This window comes from Zootoca vivipara, chromosome 17 (genome assembly GCF_963506605.1).
Source record: "Zootoca vivipara chromosome 17, rZooViv1.1, whole genome shotgun sequence".
Taxonomy (NCBI): Eukaryota; Metazoa; Chordata; class Lepidosauria; order Squamata; family Lacertidae; genus Zootoca; species Zootoca vivipara.
The window spans coordinates 22,683,216-22,695,381 of record NC_083292.1 but is presented as its reverse complement, the minus strand read 5'-3'; the positions used below and the strand labels follow the sequence as shown (position 1 = coordinate 22,695,381).

Genomic DNA, 12,166 nt, shown 5'->3' with positions numbered 1-12,166 from the left:
CTGAGCCACTCAAAAGCATCTTAATATATATATATAAAATCTGTGAACAGTGTTAGAAACTGAGATATGAAAGCTAGGAGCTAAATGGCAGCTGAAACCTAGGTTATGGGTGCAACAACAGAATGTCTAGTTGCACTTTTTAATAACAAGAATACAAAGCTGAAAATGAATGAACTGCATCTAAAATATTATGTTCATTTTTCACATAGTCTGGTCCTTCCCCTGCCCATCCCTCTAATATTCTTAAGACGGTCTCTTCTCCAGACTTCAGAGAGGAGCTAGAAGTGGGGGGAAGAAAAAGGTTCTCCTTTCCTTCCACTCTGCAGTTTTAATCTGAAATCTTAGGCGCAGTACTGTGCCTAGAGTTCAGAAACTGCTCACGCAAATGAAATTCCCTGTCGCAAAACATGCCTACAACAATGGGAGTTTCAAACACTGTGAGTGAGTTCTTTCCCAGGTTTCCACTGAATCTTACCAGCAAAATATCCAAGAGATAAATACAAATATGCAAGAAATTTGTGTTATATAATCTCACATACGTAGCATATATACCGTAGTTATTTTAGTGATTAACTGAATCCTAAAAGGGAACCAGAGCATGCTTGAGTGGAGTGCCGTTTGATGCTTTTATACTTTCATGAGGAAGGGCTATGGCTCAGTGACAGAGTATCTCCTTTACATGCAGGAGGTCCCAGGTTCAATCCTCAGCATCTCCAGGCAGGACTGGAAGGAGGACCTCCTATCTAAAACCTGGGAGAGTCGCTGCCAGTCAGTGTAGACAATACTGAGCTAGCTGGAACAATGACCTAAATTAGTATAAACCATTTAGACAGTCTAACCCAGTGGACAAATTCTCTGTGACCAAGTTGTATACAATAGTTTCCTTCTGGCCACTGAAAATGATTCATTGGGTCAAAACATGTCTGGTCCTTGACATATTTCATTATCATCTGCTGGTCATATTAGGACTCTGATCTGAGTAGACAAATCAATTTGTTGCCATAGTTGAGCAATTTTGTTGACATTCCAACCTTTTAACGTTAAATTAAAGTTAAATTAATTAAATTTAAATTTCATTTTCCTATTTTATTTAGAAGGATCCAGGTCTTTTACTCTTACCCAACTTTAAACATCTCTTTCGAGCTCGCATTGCTCACAACGCCAGTTCACACTAACCAATGCGACTTCGCTGACTCTCAAACTGCTCTGCCGCCCATAAGAATCACAATAATGGCAATAATAGTAATAACAAATGCTAACAGAACAACAGCTGTGAGAAGCAGCATGGCATTCCATTTAACAGAAGAGGTCTTCCATCATTCAGCCAAAAAATAAAATCAAAAGCACCGGGAGGAAAATGAAAACGGTCTTTATTTTTTATGGCTTTGCTTTTTACTTGATCGCTTTAGAAGCTGACTAAAAGCTTTGGCCATCCATCTTGCTCCAAAAGCCTTGTAAAGCGCACAGAACACAGCTGCTCAGCTGCCTCCTAAATATCCTGGGACTGCTTCTCAAGAATGGCTTCAGAAGCCCACCATTTGCTTAATGTCAAGAAGAGAGCATAATAAAAAGCAGTTCCTAATATATATATATATAGTGGGAGAAGAAAGTCAAGGCCAGTTTATTGCACCAAGCAATTGGCCTGGACAACTTTGGGGTACAATTTCTGTGTAAAATCTCCATTGCAGGCGTTACAACAGAGTGATTTGAAAGGAAGGAATGACCTGACGCAACAAAACCCTTACACGAAAAACGTCTATTGCCTGCTTTTAGAAGTCCCCAATGCTAACTGCTCAAATCTTTCCATTTCTTCTGCCCGGGAGTTTCTTTGCAGCGAAAGCATACCACTCTGTCCTTTGAGTCAAAAAAACTGGTGAAATCTTCCAATAAAAAACCCAGATGATTTCCTGATCAGAAGAGGTTGTTTAACGCAAGCCAGGAGGAGGGAGCTTTTTCAGCACTCCCTCGTTGGCAACCCTTCGGGGAAACATGCCAGAGGTGGGGAGGGCCAGAAGCAAAAATGGCTGGAGCAACAGATGGGACTTTTACTTCTGTACATTGGGCTACATTTCAGCTGTGCAGAAGTCAGAGGTTTCTATACCACCCACATACACTGACCCTTTGATGAGCTTATAAAGTAGTCATCGATCCCAACCCAAATTCTTAAAAAATGTCAAAGTCAAGAAATACCTATGTGCAATCTTTTTTTTAAGCAATAAAGCAGCAAGGTTTGAGAACATTGTTGTATTGCGGAAACTTCAGACTAAGTACAGAGTAAGGCTGGGCGATATCTGGCTTTCAACAGCACAACAGATCACCAGCTAAACACTGCAAAATACCGATATATCACAATGTCAGAAATAAAAACGGAAATATGTAGAGGTGAGGTTCCGAACTTTTTGAAAAACTATGAATTGTAAAACTTATTTCCCACTCCTAAGCCTTCCAAGTATGTTTCCGAGCACAATTCAAAGTGTTGGTACTGACTTTTAAAGCCCAGTATATATGAAGAAGCATCTCTACCCCAATAGCTTAGCCCAGACACTGAGGGTCTTCTGCTGATTCCCTCACTGCGAGAAGCGAAGTTACAGGGAACCAGGCAGAGGGCCTTCTTGGTAGTGGTGCTCGCCCTATGGAACACCCTCCCATCAGATGTCAAGGAGATAAAGAATTACACAACTTTTAGAAGAAATCTGAAGGCAGCCCTGTATCAGGAGGTTTTTAATGCTTGATGGAACCCCAGCCAGATGGGCAGGGCATAAATAATAATAAAAAATAAAATTATTATTATTATTATTATTATTATTATTATTATTATTATTATTGGCACACACAACCAACCAGGTATTTATTCATCCCCAGCAGAGACCCATCACTCCTAGGGGGCCAATATTGACTGCTTTGGGGAACCTGTTAAATGTTTTATGTCAATATTTTCTCACTTTCTAAAGTGTGTTCCTGAAATTTCTTCTCTCTAGCCCAGGCATCCCCAAACTGCGGCCCTCCAGATGTTTTGGCCTACAACTCCCATGATCCCTAGCTAACAGGACCAGTGGTCGGGGAAGATGGGAACTGTAGTCCAAAACATCTGGAGAGCCGAAGTTTGGGGATGCCTGTTCTAGCCTCTCAGTTCTTTTTGTAACTTAGCACCTCTTTCCATCAGTATCTGGTTCACTTTGGTCTCAAAAGTTTCTTCCCCACCCCCCACCCCCGCAGCCAATCCTGAGAGCTCCACGGAGCTCAGGAAGTGGTCATGAAGCAGTCAAGGTGTCAGTGGCTGGGAGATGGGGACTGTCAAAGTGTTGCCAGAGTGCTCCAGCTTCCCCACAAAATAGAGAGATGGTGCTCAGACATGATGGAGGACTAGATTTGAAATTGCAATAACAAATAGATAATACTGCAGAGCATTATTACCACTCAGTTGGGCGCAACCCACTGATCCCAATGGTGTTTACTTCCAAGTAGTACATTCAGAAAGGACGCGAGAAGCACCAGCAAACCTGGCAAAGACTTACTTGAGCGCATCTCCCCAGTTCCGTCCTGCCGAGGAACTGAAATATTTTTAACGCCAGTTCATAAGGCAGCTGAACGTCAAAGAAGGGAACTTCGTTTATTTCATTCTGAAAAGCAGTCAGAAAAAGTGGGAGACAGGAGTTAAAATAAAATACTGTACTGTATTGCTATTTATTTCACATCCTAGAAGGAACAGGAAAGAGGCACAAGTGGCCGATCTGCTTTTTTGCATGTACGAGCCCACAGTCTTCATTCTGATAAAGAATCTTACAAAGAATTGGCGTAGAACAGGAGCCCTTAACTTTTGGGGACCCAGAGGCTGTGGGCACAGTAAAGTACCCATTTTACAGAAGGAAAACTGGCAAAGCACAGAGCCTGCAACTATCCCAAACATAGCTTACATGCATAGGGTTGTAACCAATGTTAATCAGAGCAGACTTATTGAAAATAACTGGCCTGAGCTAGCCTTGACTAAGGCACACACCAAAACAAAATAGTCAAAAAAGCAGACAACAGCAACATGAACAACAACCACTAATAAAAAAATTGTGCAAATTCTCAAACAGTGCCAAAAAAAACTCATAAAAAAGAAAGAATTGGGAGGGTCAAGGAAGCTCAGCAGCCACCAGAAGGGTGTCTAAGAGCATGTTGTGTCCCCAGGTATAAAAGCTGCCTTATACCATCTGCACCCACCCAATGCCAGCCCTACTCAGAATGGACCCACTGATGTTAATGGCCATGACAAAGGTCCATTCATTTCAATGGTTCTACTCTGAGTAGAACTAATTTGGATACAACCCTATATGTCCCCCTAACTCAACAGCGCCAGCTCTGCCTGGAAGCAGCTCTTTTCCACCCCCTGCTACCGATGTTTTCACTTGGGGATTGAACAAGGCTTGAAGCAATCCTGTTCCAAACCTGGAAACCATCGTTTCTCAGTTCAGATGGAACCAGAAACTATGGCTAACTGACAACTTAGGGGTTTAATGGAGGTAATGCTAAGAAGACAGAGGCTGCATGTGTGTGAACAAAGTTTGCTCAGCTCCGTATTTTGCTCAGCTGACATGTGAGCATCCAGACAAGATCACTCTCCGAGCACAAAATTATCGTTCAGCTCCATACGTGAAATGGAAAGACAAGTGTGCAGAGAAACAGGCTACCTCTCCTTTGGCCCATAGACCTCATTCAGAAGGGAGCCCAGGAAGGCAGAAGAAAAGGACTACTCAAAATAGCTCCTCTTAGGCTGCCTCCTCCAAACACACATCCTGCCCCAGAGAAGGCCATTAGATGAAGCATCCTATTCCTTCAATTTGAGGGAAGAAATCCTTAAAGTAATGCACAATTATTTCTTCACCTTTACAGGCTGTTTTGAGTACTAAATAACCCATCATCAAAAAGCATACAGAGCACATTAAAAGAAAAAAAATCCCCTTGCAAAACTAGCTGTAGCTTTTATCAGGAATCCAAAAGACAAACATCGCCATCCGCTCCCTGGAGACACACATTTACACACCAGTGCGCTAATGGAGCTCTGGTTTACTAAATGGATTAATTTACTGCCATCAGAAATTTAATCTGTGCTTTTAAAACAAAAAACAAAACAAAACAACGCAATTAACCAGAAGGGAGAGGAACAAGCTTCTTCTAACCTTTGTATTAACTGAAAGTTTTAAGATTAGCAAGACAGACAGAGATGCAGGAAGAAGTTTTAAATTTCTTGTTGCATACCATAGCAATGGACACTCTGCTGAGGGGCAGTATATAAGGGTTGTATCCAACAAGATCATTGTGTGTGTGCAGAACAACTTTTGAGTGCAATGGAACTTCCTGTCTCTCTCTCTCTCTACACACACACACACACACACATCCCCAAATCTTGTCTGCGGGAATGGTTAATTTGGTTAATAGCTGTACACAACTCTCCCATATTTGGAGATACAGTACTGCAAGCTCATCTCTAACTTGTTTTTTGCAGAATTTGTAACATATAATTCTTATTATTCAAAAAGTGAACTCCTATTCACCTGGAGGAAGCCTAAATAATAACTCATTCTCAAATTGTCCCCCTTAAAAATAAAACTGCCCCATGTTGGGAACTAAGGGACTAGATGGCCCTCAGGATCCCTTCCAAACCCTACGATTCTATGATCCTCTGCATGCAAAACCTTCTGGCGGTTCCCTCACTGTGAGAGGTTCCCTCACTGTGAGAAGTGAAATTACAGGGAACCAGGCAGAGGGTCTTCTCGGTGGTGGCGCCCGCCCTGTGGAACGCCCTCCCATCAGATGTCAAAGAAATAAACAACTATCTGACTTTTAGAATACATCAGAAGGGAGCCCTTTTTAGGGAAGCTTTTAATATTTGATGAATTGTTGCATTTTAATATTTTGCTGGAAGCCGCTCAGAGTGGCTAGGGAAACCCAGCCAGATGAGCGAGGTATAAATACTGTAATAAATTTTATTATTATTATAAATTATAAATAAAAGCATAACGCTTCCCCCTGACCTGTAGCCACTAGTGGTAAAAAACCAAACAAACTCAATACTGCTTTTAATCCTACTCCTCGTTCCTTCCCGTACCAAGTCCAGGATGAGCTGCTCCAAAAGGTCCTCCTTTCCTCCTCCTCGAGCCTCGGCGGCGGCGGCGGCACCTCCCAGATCACAGTCCGCCGCGGTGGGGCTGCGGGAAGGCCTCTGAGGCGGCGGCGGCGGCATCAGCGGCGGCTGCTCCTCCTCCGGCTCCAACCGAGCGACGCCTCCGCAGCAGCCCCAGCTCCGCACGGGCTCCGGAGCCCCGCCATCCCCGCCGCGCCGCCTTTTCCGGTCGCCTCTGCCCACCGGCCCTCTGCTGCTCTTCCTGCGGCCCTCCGGAGTCAGCTCTGCCCGCCAGCGGCGGCGGAAAAGCTCCAGCTCGGCCGCTCCGTCGTCCATAGCAACCCGAACAGAGACACCGGGCTCTGACGGGGTTGACACCGGAGCCGGCCACTTCCGGTTTCTAGGTCCGCTGGCGATAGCAGCCCGGGCGGAAACTGAGGCTGCCCGTTCCGGGGTTCCGCCGCGTCGTCGGGGAGCAGCGCGCTCGGCCAATCAGCGAAGGCAGCGCCGGCGGAGAAGGCGGGAGCAGCTCCGCGTTCCACGGAAAGCCGGTGCGGAGAGATTCCTCTGCAAACCGCGCTCTGTTACGGCACATTCTCCCCGCGCAGAAACGTATAGATAATAAAGCAGCAGCGGTGCATTTCATGCCACTCCGGTAGCCGCCAAGCAGCTTATTATGGCATTCTCCGCTTACCCGACTCCTCGCAAATATCTGGAAAAACCAGTCTTAACATTTCTTCTTGTGAACATAACATCCCATGCCAGTGTTGTAAACAAAATCTGCCCTTATAGAGTCCTTTGTAGGTTCTCCATCGGTAGGAGAAATAACAGAAGCCAACCAGAGAATATTGAGAAGCAAAGCAGCTAGTAAGCCTGATCTTTATTGAACTGTTGCAACAGGGTTCTCCCTTACAGGCAGGAGAAAGGAGGAGGATCCAGAGCAAAGGTGTGACTGCCCTTATAGACATTTTGAAATTCCCTGCCCTGGAGCTCAAGACCACCCCTCCATACATCATACACAGGGCCGTCTTAAGCATATCTGGCGCCGTGGTGCGAATATCCCTCTGCCCCCCCCCCACGTTTCACAGCACATGTCTGGCGAGCGCGGCGCCCCCCTGGCGGCCCGGTGCCCTGGCGCATTGCACCATCCAGCCTTGCCTTAGGGCTGGCCCTGATCATACATACATCACAGAAGGGATGTAGCCCAAGACCACCGCCCAGATACATCATACCTAGGTAAAGGTAAAGGGACCCCTGACCATTAGGTCCAGTCGTGACCGACTCTAGGGTTGCGGCGCTCATCTCGCGTTATTGGCCGAGGGAGCCGGCATACAGATTCCGGGTCATGTGGCCAGCATGACAAAGCCGCTTCTGGCGAACCAGAGCAGCACACGGAAATGCCGTTTACCTTCCCGCTGTAGCGGTTCCTATTTATCTACTTGCACCTTGACGTGCTTTCGAACTGCTAGGTTGGCAGGAGCTGGGACCAAGCAACGGGATCTCACCCCGTCGCAGGGATTCGAACCGCCAACCTTCTGATTGGCAAGCCCTTGGCTCAGTGGTTTAATCCACAGCGCCACCTGCGTCCTACATACCTACATCATACCTACATCACATAAAAGGCGGTCTACAACAGAAATTTGAATGTTGTTGTTTTTCCTGTCTGCCAGGGTATCTGATACAGTAATGCCTTATCTGTTTGCCTTTCCTGGTAGTCTGGCCATTCCTTTGAGATGGTTATTACTTAATTCCTGAGACAATGGGAATGTTTCTTTCACCTACCTCCTTGCAGAGAAACACTTGGTCAGCTTGGGAGTGAAAATGGTTTCAGGACTATCTCCCTGTACTGTTTCAGACATGGTTTATATATTTATGCACGTGTTTGCCTTGTACAGTCATACCTCGGGCTGTGTCCCCTGCGGGTTGCGTTTTTCTGGGTTGTGAACGCGGCGGACCCAGAAAGGTTTGCTTCCGGGTTCCGCCACACATGCAAAACACTGCTAGGGTTGCATACTTTTCGGGGTGCAAATGACACTCCAGAACGGATCGGGTCCGCAACCCGAGGTACCACTGTACATTTATGAACATTTATTATATAGCTAAGACCTTAAAATTCTTATAACAATTGCCTTCGTTTGGTTCCATTTAATTATTTAGTTATGAAGGGCAGCCCTGTTTAGGGGAGTTTCTAATGTTTGATGTTTTATTCTGTTTTTAATCTGTTGGGAGCCGTCCCAGAGTGGCTGGGGAAACCCAGCCAGATAGGTGGGGTATTATTATTATTATTATTATTACTACTACTACTACTACTACTATTAATAATTGTCTCATGAAGTTCCATTTTGTTATTTGGGTTACATTCACAGCTTTGTTTTTTTCAGCCACTGGAACTGGGTGAATGAATTCCTATGCCCCACAAATAACCCAGAGATACATTTTAAATAAAAGCGCACATTCTACTCAAGCAAAAACACTAGGCAGGCCCCACAAATAACCCAGAGATACATTATAAATAAAAGGACACATTCTACTCATGTGAAAACACTCTGATTCCCAGACTGTCTGCGGGCCGGATTTAGAAGGCGATTGGGCCAGATCTGGCCCCCGGGCCTTAGTTTGCCTACCCATGCAGGTTAGCTATCCATAACCTATGGGTATTCCACACCAGATCCCAAGAGATCACAAATCCCTGCCCTGTAATGTATTTCACCTTTAATTTAAACCAACTCACAGCTCTCTCCCCTTAGCTTTCTGCCTTTTTCTTCCTCTCTCTCTCTCTCCCCCCCCAATTGCAAAAGTCATTCCCCCCCCCCTTCACACACAATCTGCCAAGTTCTCACCTCTCACTCACCCCAGCAGGTGAATTGCCCATTCAGGGAGACCAACCACAGTTATTAAAGAAACATTAACATTCGCTTGTCAAATCTCTTTTCTCTAATTGGGCAACACTTTCAAGGCCAAACCGTAGTGAGAAGCCCATCAGGAGCAACCAGAACAGCAACCTCAGGTTCAGAATTAAATGGAGGATTTGCGGGAAGAGGGTTCATTTCACACATCACAGGAAATGAAGGGCCCCACACAAAAAATAATGGTGTAGATGTGTGCTTTGTTAAATCTGAACAGGAGCCAAATAAGCAGCAGACACTGGGCCAGGAACCCAGGCTCCCAGATAACGTGTTCCCAGTAAAATTCATCCCATAGGAGCAGGGCCAGATTTAGATGAAGAGAGGCTCTAGGCTACTCCACTTGTGAGGCCCCTCCGCATCCTCCACCCTCACAACTAGAAGAAAATGGAAGAGTGTTATAAACAAAATTGAGTGAAGCCAAGGATGATGACGGGTATTTAAAATTCTGCAATTCACAATTTCTCCTCTAAAGGACATAAGATATTATTGTTAAATACCATGGTGATTTTTAAAAAATGCATAAAATTAACACTGAAAAACTTCTGCAATAACTGAACTTTGTGCACCTTTCGTGGCCTGGGCAGGCCTGGAATTAGTTCCCATGTCTTGTTCCTCTCTAAGGAATCAAGTTCAGCCTTCAATGCAATTTAACCATGGGCAAGTCGCAGGACTGGGCAGGCTGGGTCTTCCTGTTATATACCTGCTGGGATTTGCAAGGCATCTGACCCTCACCTGAATCTCATAGCTGTCCTGATGAGTGCTTTGGTCTGCCAACCAGATACAGGGCACTCTACTATTCAAATTAGGCCCCAGTGTTTTTTGTTACAATCCCCTTCTCAATTAAGTAATACATTTTAATCTAGAATTTAAATTCTCAAAACTTTCTTATTTGTTAATTTCAGCAAGTAAACTACTGCTCTCACTTCATTACAAACAGTATTTCTACCACACTTGAGCAAACCTGCTCCTCTTCCTTTCACAGATATTCTGTTGCCATTTGCAACTGTAGCTGCCTCTGGTTAGTTATTATTTAACTCTTGGGGAAAATAATTAGCATCACACGTCATGTGCATGGAAGTTGCTGAACCAATTAACCAACAAGAAGAATTACTGTTAATAGCACCAGTTTTCCTGTAACTTGATATTCCTGGATAGTTTTGATGAACGGCAAAAGCATTTTTAGTTTGCTTTATGTTGCCACCCTGGAACTTTTATTTATTAGTGCCACTTTGTTTTGTACGATTCCTTGCAAATGAAGGGAAACAACTTTTCTGCTTGTATAAGTTGATAGTATAATTTTGGTTACTGAGGACAAACAAGATTGTACAAAAACAAGATTGGGTGCAGGCCTGGCCAGGACATAGGCGTCCTGACTGTGACAAAGGTGACCTGTGTGCTTGCTTGCTTGCTTAACAGCTGTTGGGAACTTCAAGGCCCCTCCGCTCCCTTCTTATGGTCTTTGTACAGGACCTGGAGACTCCAATAGAGAGCATTCCATGTCAAGAAGGCGGGCAAGTGGGCACCCTATCAAATGACAGGGCAGGAGTTACACGGAGCAGGGCCTTTTCACTGGTGGTGCCTATTGTATGCCTTGCTCTTCCCAGACCTGCTCTTTTTTGGTCTGTGTTTTGGAGCTTTATAATTTAGGAAGACTTCGGAAGAACTGGTTGACAAGTCTTATAAATTGCTGACGTATGAGCGGATTTTATTTGCTGCTATTCAGGGCTTCTGGTGCACCAGGGTTTACACCAGCGTAACAGAGTTGGCCAGGATGCCAGAAGGTATACAATTTATGAGCTTTCTCCATTATCTGCACAGCAAGGGGTGTTCAGTCAACAGCGCAAAGGCTGAGCTGAAGCGTTCCCTGCTGGTTACCTGCTTTCAGCAGTAGGGGTAGTACCCAACTGGTTAGCTGTCAGATTCTAGAGCTCCCTATTGGTGGCTCTTAGGCAATTCACAAAATACAAAGTCCATTCATAAAACACAGTGTTCATTCATAAAGCAGTAACACAAATCTCCATTGCTTCAAATTGAGTGTATATTTCAGTGGTTGAATGTACAGGTTTATGGCCATGCTGTAGTGAATAAAAGGTGGCTGGGCTCATTGCCTCAGAGTTTGGGGGGAGGAGGAAGAAGTGACAAAACTTATTTCCGATAAGTGCCCCACTTTATTTCCATAACAAGTCCTCGAGTCTGTGACACCAGGGACCTAGAAGGTGCAGGGCTTGTCAGTCCAACCCCTGCACAGTCTCATCAGGGCTGACCTTAAGGCAATTGAAGCAATTGGGCCCCATGGGCCACTCCTAAGCCCCCCCCCCAGGGCAATCTAGATGGATTTTATTTATATCTATAAGATTTTGCAGACTTTGGCTGTGAACTGGGGCCCTACAAAAAAAAATTCAAGTTGTGCCCCACTGCTTCAAATTGGGCCCCACTGGCTAGCCCTGAGTCTCATAGTTATTGGGCCTGAGTTGCCCAGCCCTTGCTTGAAGTCCTGGGTTTGCAATTTTGGGAGAGGGGAGACTGCGGCACTGGAGAGCGGGCAGGCTAGTGAGACCCCCTAGATTTAGAGCCCTGAGTTGTCCTGCCCTCACATGAAGTATTGGGTTTGCAATTTTGGGAGAGGTGAGACTGCCCACTGGGGAGCGGGAGGGCTGGCGAGGCCCCCTAGATTTAGAAACCCTAGGCTTCAGTCTACTTAAGGTAAAAGGTAAAGGGGCCCCTGACCATCAGGTCCAGTCGTGTCTGACTCTGGGGTTGCGCCGCTCATCTCACTCTATAGGCCGAGGGAGCCGGCGTTTGTCCGCAGACAGCTTGTGGCCAGCATGACAAAGCTGCTTCTGGCGAACCAGAGCAGCGCACAGAAACGCAGTTTACCTTCCCACCAGAGCGGTCCCTATTTATCTACTTGCACTTTGACATGCTTTTGAACTGCTACGGTAGGTTGGCAGGAGCTGGGACCGAGCAACGGGAGCTCACCCCGTTGCAGGGATTCGAACCGCCGACCTTCTGATCAGAAATCCAGCGCTGCGTAGGAGCATAGGAAGCTGCCTTATACTGAATCAGACCATTGGTCTGTCTAGCTCAGTACTGTCTACACTGACTGACAGTGCCTCTCCAGCACGCAGGCTGAGGACACTAGTTTGGAACGTTG

At 45.5% G+C, this 12,166-nt stretch overlaps 1 protein-coding gene across 2 annotated transcripts in view; it reads right to left on the bottom strand.

The window, feature by feature from the left end:
• FBXW8 (F-box and WD repeat domain containing 8) overlaps positions 1-6,496 on the bottom strand; it is a 65,013-nt gene extending 58,517 nt beyond the window's left edge. For both annotated transcript variants that reach the window (XM_035098286.2, XM_060269290.1), the window contains exons 1-2: positions 6,092-6,496; positions 3,516-3,620 (exon numbers count right to left, since the gene is read on the bottom strand). In XM_035098286.2, the coding sequence (XP_034954177.1) occupies positions 3,516-3,620; positions 6,092-6,442 (456 nt within the window). In that variant the 5' untranslated portion in view covers positions 6,443-6,496. The remainder of the gene's footprint in view (positions 1-3,515; positions 3,621-6,091) is intronic.
• Positions 6,497-12,166: the final 5,670 nt, after the last annotated feature.